Source organism: Gymnoscopelus braueri (genome assembly GCF_963280865.1).
Source record: "Gymnoscopelus braueri genome assembly, chromosome: 12".
NCBI lineage: Eukaryota > Metazoa > Chordata > Actinopteri > Myctophiformes > Myctophidae > Gymnoscopelus > Gymnoscopelus braueri.
This window is the reverse complement of record NC_137614.1, coordinates 24,822,518-24,835,866: the sequence shown is the minus strand read 5'-3', so window position 1 is coordinate 24,835,866 and position 13,349 is coordinate 24,822,518. Positions and strand designations below refer to the sequence as shown.

The 13,349-nt window shown below is 41.2% G+C and overlaps 1 protein-coding gene across 1 annotated transcript in view; it reads right to left on the bottom strand.

Annotated features, from left to right (window-relative positions):
* Nucleotides 1-13,349, bottom strand: part of cacna1fb (calcium channel, voltage-dependent, L type, alpha 1F subunit) — a 41,972-nt gene that overhangs the window by 10,527 nt on the left and 18,096 nt on the right. Inside the window, exons 24-38 of the mRNA XM_080443868.1 lie at nt 13,044-13,131; nt 12,784-12,891; nt 12,313-12,365; nt 11,970-12,116; nt 10,714-10,915; nt 7,646-7,804; nt 7,367-7,477; nt 6,675-6,758; nt 6,161-6,289; nt 5,506-5,571; nt 4,673-4,764; nt 3,843-4,002; nt 2,900-3,027; nt 1,161-1,257; nt 35-137 (exon numbers count right to left, since the gene is read on the bottom strand). Of these exons, the coding sequence (XP_080299994.1) occupies nt 35-137; nt 1,161-1,257; nt 2,900-3,027; nt 3,843-4,002; nt 4,673-4,764; nt 5,506-5,571; nt 6,161-6,289; nt 6,675-6,758; nt 7,367-7,477; nt 7,646-7,804; nt 10,714-10,915; nt 11,970-12,116; nt 12,313-12,365; nt 12,784-12,891; nt 13,044-13,131 (1,727 nt within the window). The remainder of the gene's footprint in view (nt 1-34; nt 138-1,160; nt 1,258-2,899; nt 3,028-3,842; nt 4,003-4,672; nt 4,765-5,505; nt 5,572-6,160; nt 6,290-6,674; nt 6,759-7,366; nt 7,478-7,645; nt 7,805-10,713; nt 10,916-11,969; nt 12,117-12,312; nt 12,366-12,783; nt 12,892-13,043; nt 13,132-13,349) is intronic.

Genomic DNA, 13,349 nt, shown 5'->3' with positions numbered 1-13,349 from the left:
ATATAAAATAATAATGATTTTGATTATCAAAAACCTTCTGTCTTTATCTTGAGAGCTGTGCGGACCAAAGCAAACAGAGTAGCGTTGAATGTTACAGTTCCATCACTGTTCAGAGGCATGTTCATAGCTACCAATCTCTGAGACAGAGAAAGAAAGAAAGAGAGAGAGAGAGGCAGAAAGAGAGAGAGAGGGGGAAGGGGGAGAAGGAGGGGGGTTGGCAATTCAGAATCACATTTATTGTCAAGTTTATAGGTGTAAAGTGGGTGAAATTTGATTTTGTGCAAGCTCCAGCGTTTTTGTTATTTTCAGAAAAATAAAATAAAAGAAAAGAGGGGGCAGGAAAGCATGAATACAAATACAAATCTAACGAATAATATCTACATGTATGCACATAGCATATCCAGCTGGTACAGTATGTACCACCTGTATACAATTGAACTATTCTATCAATCCAGTATCCTGTGTACTCTTAAGAGATTATACATGTACTGAAGAGATATTTAACATACCTTATATGCTACTCTATAGTTTATATCTATATTATTTATGTATATCTATTTATATCTATGTTTATGTATATCTATTTGTATCTATGTTTGTGTATATCTATTTGTATGTCTATCTTTTTTTTTTTTTTTCTAAATATTTATCCCACGATTTTGTAACCCATTTTTTCACCCCGTGCCAATTGTCTAAGTAATCCTGGGCACTACACTCCCTCTGCCAGCCTAGAGCCGAGCTCATGCCTCCTTCAATGCATGAGATCTAGCAAGCCGCTTCTTATCACCTGACAGGGGGGAGGTTCCCTGGTTAGACATAGCGCGTGGAAGGAACACGTTATTCCAACCAGTTCCTTTCCCCTCCACCAGGAGCCCTGGCTGACCAGGGGGAGGCAGTATAGAGAACAGGATGAATGCATGTTTTTGTGAGATCTTAATGCATATCTGTGTAAGTGTGCACAGTATCTATGTTTCAATAGCTATGTTAGTGTATATCTATCTGTATAAGTATGGTATGTATGTACAGTATGTTTCAATAGCTATGTTAGTGTATATCTATTTATTTACGGTGTGTTATTATATACATAGCATGTATGTACATAGTGTATATCTACGTATCTATGCATTATCTATGTTCTTGCGTTATCTGTGTTACATTACCTTGCAAGCCACTCTATGAGGACACAGTTTTCCAAAACCCAGAGGAGGCTGGATTCTTCGGAGCAGAGCAACCACATCCAGGTGTTTTATACGACCCCTTCATTCAAACACATAACAGTGTTACTGAAACGTTTTCATGCCGCAGACCCCCAAATTGATTGATATGAGGCCGCAGACCCCAATTTGATCAGAGAAGATTTTAGTTGTTAGATTAGTTATTGTATAGAATTCTACAACTGTCTACAGTAGGTGCGGAGAGAGAAACCTATGATCTGAATAGTCATTCTTATACAGTATACTTATACAGACAGCTCTGGAACAGCTTTCTGTTGGTTCATATTATTTTCTACCAATTCTGTCATAAATCAGTTTAGCGTACTGTAACTATAACTAATGATGGAAGGGGCCGGGAGGAGAGAAGTCTACCAGATAATTTCCTCTAGTATGTTTTTTTCCCCCAGACTTCCTAATAACTACAGGACATTAGCTAGCTAGCTAGGTACGCTATCAGCCTTTGGCCATACCGTCTAGAACAGGGTTTATGTACTCTATGTACTGTATGTATAATATCTGTATAAATCTGTTTCTGCAGTGGCGTAACGGAGGGGCAGCAAGTGCTGCGGTGCGGGGGGGCCACCAGCAGGCGGGGCCCCGCCTGCGCTGATACAAATATTTTTACAACAAAAAAAAAGAAAAAAGTTGATTTATATTGGTCAAATAGACCCGAATTAGACCCAAATTAGACCGAATTAGACCCGAATTAGACCCGCACATGTACGTGGGCCTCACGTGAAACTCCCGCGGGGAGGCCGCGCGATTCTGCGTTACGCCACTGTGTTTCTTCAAAACGTAACTGCTACATGAAGAATGTTAAAGTTGGAATGAATTAAGTAATTGAAAATCTATGCATGCCAAAAGTTGTTTTCAGAGTCTCATTGAACATTGTTCATGTGAAGCACTTTTGTACTCGCCAAAAACTTCAATTTGGTCAAATGAGGCACAGACCGTCGCCACACTAAGGCATTCACACAAGCATCTATGTTTGTGTTCAAGAGTGGACAGGGAGACTGTATGTCTTGTTGGTATGTGGACAGCTGCCATGATTATACATTAGTAACCATTAGACACATTTCCCATCATGCATCATTCTTGTAACTTATAACACATGTCATGCATGATTAAATGCAGGGTTATCTGTCATGCATCTCTAATTCGTCTATTCTCAATGACTGCAGTTATTGAATTGTGGACTTGATGATTGGTCACAACTGTCTGTGTTACAGTGCAAACAGTCTACCCTGTATTTACTACTGTACAAACTAAAAAAAATAATGTTGATATGAGGATTGGAAAAAAGACTGTAATGTTTTTTTGTCCACCTGTCCAGCAGTACTCAGCACCATGGACAGCTCACAGTTCATGTGGTTCAGAACCACATGAACTATCGTTGCTGTCAGGTGGAAACCTTGTATGTCCTAACTCCTTAACAGTTCCTTTTTATCATTATTTAAAAAAGTAAAATAGTGAAAATAGCTGATCTACAAGCTCACAACACATTGCATTGTGAGCTTGTAGATCAGCTACTTTCACTACTTTTGTGTGACATTCTTGTATGATGAAGTTGGGCATTCATTTACAAAAAGAACATACACATTTGAAACGTACACATTTCCGCCCGACAGCAACAATATCTTATACATGTACAATGCAATATCTATGATTTAAATGAAACATCTTACTTGGCTTCTGGGTCATACTCTGACCAGATTCTCTTAAACTCATCCAGGTGATGCGGCCCCAAGATGGACCAATCGCGTGTCAGATAGTCAAAGTTGTCCATGATGACGGCCACAAACAGATTGATAATCTGAATGACAGAACAAATAAACAAAAGATTGATAATGTGAATGAATCAATGACACAACCAAACAGGAAGAGATGACACAATGACGCACTAACACTATAATACAAATAATTTAACCAAATGAACCCTAATGATCCCTATGCTGGGGTGAAGATTCTGCGGAAATAGCAGATTTACAAGCTCACAACGTTGTGACGTATTGGGAGCTTGTAAATCTGCTATTTGCGGCAAAGAGATTTATTGTGTTGAGAGAAAAAAGGAGAGGGCATAGTATAGAGCCCCGGGGGACCCCGGTCAACTAAGTACATAGGATTTAAGGGATTAATGTTGTTGTTCGAGTGTGAGTGTGTACAGTGGTGGAAGAAGTACTCACATTTTTTACTTAAGTAAAAGTATTTGTATCAAAGTGTACTTAAAGTATCAAAAGTAGAAAGTACTCATTACGCAGAATGTCCCATTTCACAACTTTTCAAATGTATAAAATGTATAAATAGCAGATCTACAAGTTCACAATGCGTCGTATTCGTGACGCATTGTGAACTTGTAGATCGGCTATTTTCAAATGGCCAAAATGTATGGCGAAGTGGTTAATGTGGAGTAAAAGTAAAAAATACTCCAGTAAATACCTCAAAAGTAATTGTATGCACAGTACTAAGTAAATGTACTTTACTTTACACCACTGTGTGTGTGTGTGTGTGTGTGTGTGTGTGTGTGTGTGTGTGTGTGTGTGTGTGTGTGTGTGTGTGCGTGTGCGTGCGTATGTGCGTGTGCGTGTGTGTGTGTGTGTGTGTGTGTGTGTGTGTGTGTGCGCGTCTCACCAGGAAGGCACACAGCATGAAGAAACTGATGAAATAAACAATAGCAAAGCCGCTCCCACAGGTGAACTCCTCTCCTGGTTCAGCGTCGGCCTCTGGATCGCATCGTCTCCCAGGCAGACTGGCTAGCATGATCTCCTGCCACGCCTCGCCTGTAGCACACCTGCAATAACAACACATTAGAGGTTTCACCACTTTCAACTAGGCCTGTCACGATTATCAAATAATCGCCTAATTATGAATTATTTGAGATAATCACAATTATTTTGCATTAATTGTCATAATTGTTTCCATGTTGAAAAATATTATAATTTTTTTTAAACTGCAGAATAGCAGATGTACAAGCTCACAACGTATCGCGACACGTTGTGAGTTTATAGATCTGCTATTTCCACTATCATTTTTTAATATGATTAAATATATATAAAATTATTAAATATGTCTCTCATTTTATATTTAAGCTATTTTTCATATATGGCCTTGTGCAATTTTGGTTTACGAAGCCTTTTTATTTATATCAGTTTGTTCGATGCACATCGTCACAACGCGACACATTGTGGGGCTTGTAGGTGTATCTTCTAGAAGTTTTGAGAAAGAAAATTGTGAAACGGGACATCCTGCATACTGAGTACTACAAGTATATTTTGATGCAAGTGTATTTGTACTTTTACTAAAATGTTTAATACAGAACTTTTACTTGTAACGGCGGTACATGGTGGTATTGGCATTTCTTCCACCAGTGAGGAGGAGGAGAGAGAGAGAGGAAGAGGAGGAGAAAGAGGAAGAGGAGGAGAAAGAGGAAGAGGAGGAGAAAGAGGAAGAGGAGTATAGACCTGAAGAGCAGCAGGACAGCCTGAGGAAATGTCTGGAAGTTGTTGTTCCTGTTGATCTGAGTGTGATCCTGCATCGCTACCTTCCCAAACGTCTACAGAGAGAAAAATATGTTTTACATCAGTGGTTCTCAACCTTTTCAGGCCGCGACCCCCAAAATAACTATAATTTGAACAGGGGACCCCCCACCCTGACAAGCACTTGAAATGTAGGAGTTGAGGCATTACATTTAGTTTGACTCGATGCCACAGATAAACATTGTCAAAATGTTTGCCTCTTTCTTATACTAGTTGACAATTTGGCCAATGTTTGACCAGTTTTTATAGTATAGTTTGTTGATTACTTTTGATGCAGTAATGGTATTTTTTTCTTGTCTTTTTTCCCTCTTTTTTTAAGTGTTAAAAAGGTCTTAAAAGTCCTTAAATTGTCACTTCACTGTCATCTGGGGTCCCGACCCACAGGTTGAGAACCACTGTTTTACATTACAGTGTGTGGTTCATAGGACTGGGCAATGTATCAGTTTATATCATTTATCACGTATTAGTGTGACTGTATCATGTTTTTTTTATATATGTATATTGGGATATCATGATACACGATGTTGTTGTCTAAAATGTATGATAAATTGCAAACAGTGAGAATCTGAAACAACAGATTGTCAGTTGAAAATGACCGATCAACGGCGACCATCAACAACATTATATAACATGTGATATACATAATGCAAGATGATGATGATTATTTTTTCCTATATCGCCCAGCTTTATTCCATCAAGATATTTGAGTGTGTTGTTGACCCTACAGACTGACCTGTGTGTTGACCCTACAGACTGACCTGCATGCCAACCACAGCATAGATGAAGAAGATCAAAGCGATAAGCAGAGCTACGTATGGCAGGGCCTACACACACACACACACACACACACACACACACACACACACACACACACACACACACACACACACACACACACACACACACACACACACACACACACACAGGACATGGTTAGATTCTAGCGCTGACCCTGTGCCCTGAAGCAAGGCAGTAAAACATTCCTACATCATCCTCAAGTCAACAGATCTAAAACAGTTGAAGTTATTCATATAGTATGTTTATTTAAATATACTATGCTACACTCTATAGTACCACACAACGCTGTACCATACTATACTGTACTATGACATCCTACTGCACTACTGTACTGTACATAAAAGCATATATCTCCTGTCTTCTAATCTAAAGTACAGTATATCATTAGCTTTATCTAAAACTGTATAGGCTGTTACACTATGTAGTCAAATGTGGTAACACTTGCTATGCATACCATGTCTAAAATTGCTATTACTATATGTTTATCATGATTTATTATTGTTCTATTTCTCTAATGTAAATACATATATATTCAAGAAGACTCATTAGCCTTTCCTCCTCACAACAACTACATCCTTAAGCACCTCCCCCTGACATTAGCCTCTCCCCTCTGACCTGTAGTGATTTGATGAAAGTCCACAGCAGCGTGCGAATGCCCTCCCCTTTGCTCAGGAGCTTGACCAGTCGCATCACGCGAAACAGGCGGAAGAAAGTGATTGACACACGAGAGCTGTCATCCCCACTCTGACAGACAGACAGACAGACAGACAGACAGACAGACAGACAGACAGACAGACAGACAGACAGACAGACAGACAGACAGACAGACAGACAGACAGACAGACAGGGTGAAACACAGATAGAGACAGACACAGGGAGAGACAGACAGAGAGAAATAGCTGTGTGTGGGGGAGGTAATGTAGGTACTGTATTACTGTTGTGAGATTAACTCATAAAGGATGGGAAATTAAATGATTAGTGTTGTTCTTAACATAACCAGCAGGCGGCAGTGTTGTATTCAATAAAAAAGCACAACATCATAACCACACTGACTATGACTGACTCAAACCATTATGCTTCCAGTATTACTGCTTACTATTAGTATTAATACTGCTACTGCATTACTTACGCTGAATTCTGTCACCACTATGTCAACAACACTCCCAACAACAATCAGGGCATCAAAAGAGTTCCAGGCATCGATGAAGTAATGCTGGAGAAAGGCAGACAGACAGACAGACAGACAGACAGACAGACAGACAGACAGACAGACAGACAGACAGACAGACAGACAGACAGACAGACAGACAGACAGACAGACAGACAGACAGACAGACAGACAGACAGACAGACACACACCATCAACATTATTATAGTGCTACAGTGCATACAGGAACAGTATTATTGTAAATTAGGCTCAAGTGGTTAGTTATTTTTCACGTCCCAGAAATGTAGTACAATATTTGTCTTTGAAATGTTGTGTGAAAGTGAAAGTATCCCAAAATACAAATACTCAAGTTAAGTAAAGATACTGTACTTTACCACTTAAACCCTCTAGTCTTCGAAAACCTGAAATGAGTTACAACTGTACTTTGACCGCTTCTTTCCATGCACTAAATCCTTTCGCCAAGATAAGCCGATCTACAATCTCACAATGCATCGCAGCGCGTCACATTGTGAGCTTTTAGATCGGTTAATTTTGGCAAAGGTTCCCCCCCAGAATATGGATGGCTGAGGTTCAAGTGGTTAAGTACAGTATTCAAAGTGGTTAAGTACAGTATTCAAGTATATGTACTGTATTAGTACAGTGTAGTGTCTCACCCTGAGTCTAAGAGCCAGCAGTTTGAGTAACATCTCCGCAGTAAACAGACCAGTAAACACCATGTTCAGTATATCCATGATGTGACTGAATTCCTTCGACTGCTCGTAGTGCTGAAACACACACACATACATACACGTGAGAATGAAAGACTCAAATACTGCACAGAGTGCACACACACACACACATACACACACACACACACACACACACACACACACACACACACACACACACACACACACACACACACACACACACACACACACACACATTCCTACCTGTACAGCCAGTGTGACTGTGTTGAGTAGAATGAGGACAAACATGATGTATTCAAAGCCAGTGGAGTTGATGATGGACCAGAACTTATACTGGAAGGGATTCTTTGGAATGTACAACGCCAACGGCTGAGCCTTCAGCGCATACTCGACACACTGACGCTATAGAGACAGACAGACAGACATGCAGAGAGAGGGACAGAGATGTAGTCAGACAGACAGACAGACAGACAGACAGACAGACAGGACAGACAGGACAGACAGGACAGACAGACAGACAGACAGACAGACAGACAGACAGACAGACAGACAGACAGACAGACAGACAGACAGACAGACAGACAGACAGACAGACAGACAGACAGACAGACAGACAGACGTTGATGTTAACAGCAGTTCATTCAACACATCATGTTTAGTATAGTGTTATTTTTAATCCACATCTACTTAACCAGGTAATATATTCACCGCATTTCTATTTAGTCAAATAGTCTTTTCACATGAAGATTGGCTTGATACATGTCCCATGTATGGTGGGAATTTGGGTGGAAGTGCCTTGTTTGATTCTTTGTTACAACAAAGCAAAAAGCTAATTTCTCTGAAGGGGATGCTAGTGGAGACAGTGCAGGTCTCAGTAAGCTGGTCACTGGCATAATATTTTGGAAGCTTCTTCTTCTTTCGTGTGTCATCATCAGATGTCCAGTTCAGTAGCGTACAGCCACGCCCTCGTCTCAGGTCCCACATCGAAGAGGCCGGCCTCCGAGGGTGGTTTATACAGGGGACAGACTGTGATTATGTGCTCAGCGGTCTGCTCCGGCTCCCCACACTCGCATGCTGCTCCGTCCACCAGGCCCCACTTCCTCATGGATGTTTTGAAGCATCCGACCCCGGTTCGCAGGCGGTTCAGCAGGGTCCATTGCCGGCGTGGCAGTTCCTCTCCTTTAATGCCGCCTCCCGGGTCCTGGATGTAACGGTGGATGCGTGTGAGCCCGGCCGACTCCCACTCCTGCTTCCAGGCTGCCGCCAGCCATGCCTCTGTAGACAGGTCCTCAGGGATGGACATGAGCAGCTCTTGTACCGCCTTGTTGTACGGGTGGCGGGACTTGAGCCTATCTAGAGGCAACACTGTTGTGGTGGTGTTGTGCAGGATATGCCAGTCATGTCTACGGGCTTTCCTTGCAAGGGCGAGGGTAGCAGCCTCTCGTCGGAGGCCGGCCGGGGTAATTCCCGCTAGTACTGGCAGGTGGAATACAGGGGTGGGCTTCAGGCAGCCAGTTATGGTCCGAAGAGCGTTGTTTATGGCAACGTCGACCTTTCTGGCATGTGGGCTTCTGCACCAGGATGGGGCACAGCACTCAGCTGCGGAGAAGATCAGGGCTTGCGTGGATTTTGGAAGCAAGTGTCAGTGATAAAGCCTTTCCGGGCACATAAAGCACTAAACAGTGGACTTAACACTGAACTGCCTATTGCAATTTTCCATATGTGTAGGACATATATTTCAAGGCAAGTCGACCTGATGAATTAGAATGTCATTTAAATCTGCTAGTAGGAAAATCTTCACATGGCATTGGTTGCCTAGCCCGGCCCCCACTATGCAGGAGTGGATAGATATAGTTAATGACATCTTTATCATGTGAAGGATTACCTTCTCTCTCCTTCAGAAAGACTCCAGAAAGAGTTCATTCAATTCTGATCTAATTGGGTCAAATCTGTAAGGCCTTACAGACAGATTTTGTACAGGAATGAAAATGACTATATTACTCTCTCAGGTCTTCTTGTGGCTCATATATCATTATTTTATGTACACTTTTATCTCTCCCAATTGTATTTTATTTTTCAAATGTAAAATCCGCGGACAACAAATGCCCTTTGGAAATTTGCATGATAATAATACTGCTGTCCCAAAAATAAATAATAATAATAAAAAAACAACAACTTTAAAGCAAAGGGAGATAATTGCATTATAATTGACGCAAATAGATCCCCTCAAATCGACTGTGGAATAGAAAAAATGGCACCACTCTTTTAATATTTTGACAGTAATGTCAGAAACATTAAATCAGGCAAGCATAGATAATGAAGAACATCATACGTGGGGCATTCACATGATAGCAGTACGCAGTTGATGGCAAACCTTGTATTTCTTGTTTTTCAGTGAGACGGCAATGGAAAGCGTTCAATACTACCCACCATAACCTTTTTCTCAACCTCTGCGTTCACACTGTAGTAGCGGAACAAACAGGATGTTTTTTTTTGGAAGCAACATGAGAGGATTATCACATTAGTAGAAAAAACTACAAAACTACTCTCTGATCACCCAGGCGATTAACGCTGTAATTAACATGAACATCCATTAGCTCATGACTCTTACACACATACACAGATTCTGCACACATGCAAGCATGCGCGCATGCGCGCACACACACACACACACACACACACACACACACACACACACACACACACACACACACACACACACACACACACACACACATACAGTATGCATGCACACACACACTCAAAACATGCACACACACACATCACATCATACATCACATCACTGGGTGGCTCAGGGGTAGAGTAGCCGGATGGCAACCACGAGGTTCCCAGTTCGATCCTGGGCTCCCCCAGAGTTAGTGTCAAAGTGTCCTTGAGCAGGACACTGAACCCATAATTGCTCCCGATGATGAGCAGGTTGGTGCCTTGCATGGTTTCCTCTGCCATCGGTGTATGAATGTGTGTGTGAATGTAATGCACACTCTATGTAAAGTACTTTGGATGTTTTCCATAAATTAATGCCCTATTTTAAATGTTATGGTATGACAGTATTGCACAGAATTAGCAAAAATAGCCAATATACAAGCATCGCAACACAACGATATATGCGGCTACGGTTGTGTTTTTTATTAATATTTAACCAATGAAAATAATTAACAAGAGCTTGTGACTAATGTATTAACTACATTGGAGGTTACTCTTTCCATTTCCTGAAAAGTAACAGTGTTGGACATACAAGTGTTCCGCCCGTCAGAGACGGTATGCAACACACATAATACGAACACAGGTACCTGGTTTTTGTCCAGTTCACAGTTCTTGTACTCCTGTTCTCCCTGCTCTCTGAAGGTGATGATGACGAAACCAACAAAGATGTTCATCATGAAGAAAGCGATGATAATGATGTACACGATGAAGAATATGGATATCTCTACACGGTAGTTGTAGATCGGACCCGAGTTCTCCGCATTAGCATCAATGGCCTTATAGAGAAGCCTGGAATGAATACAATATATATCTGTCATAATAAACACATTATACAGCACATTGGAATGTATATAATAGTTATATTCATATATAATAAAATATATATTCATAATAGATAACAAATGGCAGGCTTGAAATAATATACTGTATACAAAACAACACATTATAAAACAGTTCGATCCTGGACGCTGATTAGCTGAATCTGCGTTTTACCGTGACAACATTCATGATATCAGTGTGTATTCAGCACAAACACTGAAAAAATCCAACTGCTGATACTAGCATAGGCTAGTATCCAAATGAATCAGCAGAAGTATGCTAACCCATACCATCCATTAAAAACATTACATTTAGGCCACAGAGGATTGATGTCACTCTGCTTTGCCTCGTGTCTAACAACATCCACCTAGCCATGACGATATTCATGATATACCAGCATCCGTTATCCTTCAAAATCACTTTAACATGTTGTGGAATCTCACTATTTGAGCATTTCCACCGGGCGAGCCAGCACTCTGTGGACAGAGTTCAGCACCTCGGACAGCGCCGGCTCCTCAGCCAGCTCATGAGTGCCAATCTCTGTTCTCAATCAGCTTGATATGATGACACCTGCGCTCTGACTAACAGGCTGGAGACAGCTGTGCTGAGTTGGTTTTGATCAAGCTTTTGCTATCAATTGTGCTGCTCACTCTTCCTCAGGCATTCCTTAGTGGAAGGACCTGCCCAGGCGGTAAGCGATATACTCCACTTCTTCAACATGTCAGTGGTATAATTCAGATTCGAACCGGTTGTTATCTTTACTCTTTTTTTGTAGGCAACTTAGGACCTCCACTGTCTGCTTCGGTTTTGTGTTTACATTGACATATCCCAGACTGGGAAGGATTTATGTTGAAGTTACGCTTTTATATTTTGATTACCCCCTCCCCGCTACTGTATAAAAATATTTATATTCATATTTAAGTAATATAGATAATAATAATAATAATAATAGATACACGTGTGTGTGTGTGTGTGTGTGTGTGTGTGTGTGTGTGTGTGTGCGTGTGTGTGTGTGTGTACTTACGCTGGCCAGCCTTCAAAGGTTGACACGGTGAACAGCGCCATCATTCCACTAAGAACATTGTCAAAGTTGAAGTCGCTGTTGAGCCAAATCCTCTCTCTTACCATTGGATGAGTCACATCACCATCCTTATAAATCACAAAGGTACCCCTACAACGCACGCACACGCGCGCGCACACACACACACACACACACACACACACACACACACACACACACACACACACACACACACACACACACACACACACACACAGACGTCAGACAGATAGACACATAGGTACAGACATATTGGAGTCATGCTAGGACATCCACAGCAGTTGAAACTGACATCACATAAACATACTTGCACTGGTCAGGAGTGTGCTTAGCCTCATCTGTACAACGGTAGAATTTACCCTGAAAATACACACAACACATGAGATGTCAGAACACATTTTAAACATGATATTTCAAAATACACAATGCATTGTTAAAATTCACACACACAAGACATGTTACAATACACATAACATATGAAATGTTAAAATGCACATAACATAGCATCGCTGTCAGAAGAAATCTTTTCTGTCCCAATGAAAAGTGTAAAAATTTTACCCAGAACAAACAATGTCTACACTCTACAGGATGTCCACGCTGCTGCACTGCAAACACTCGCTTTATTTTTTATTCTTTATATGATCCCCATTAGCTTCCACAAAGTGGTTGCTAGTCTTCCTGGGGTCCACAACTGATCTAAACTAAATCTCTCTATCTCTATCTCTCTCTCTCTCTCTCTCAGTCAGTCAGTCAGTCAGTCAGTCAGTCAGTCACTCACCTTAAACAGTTGAACTCCAATACAAGCGAACATGAACTGTAGCAGCGTGGTGACGATCATGATGTTACCGATCGTTTTGATGGCAACAAATACACACTGGACTACATGCTGCAACACAAAGATACACACTGGTTACACACGCACGCACGCAAAACATGCAAAACACACACACACACACACACACACACACACACACACACACACACACACACACACACACACACACACACACACACACACACACACACACACTAGATTACCTTGAGTCCTTTAGCTCTGTTGATGGCTCTGAGAGGCCTGAGGACTCTGAGAACTCTGAGAATCTTTACTACTGAGATAGCACTGGAACTACAGAGAGAGAGCGAGAGAGAGAGAGAGAGAGAGAGAGAGAATGTTAAATGTAATTAATTAGTGGTTCTCAAACTGTGGGTTGCAAAACCTCCGGGTGGTCACTAAGTAAATTTGGGGATCAGATGTAGTCTGTTATTCCATAACAAAAATATTTTGGTTGGATGTTAAAAAAAATGCTGATTAAAAATAATAATCATATATCTTTCTCAGTTAAA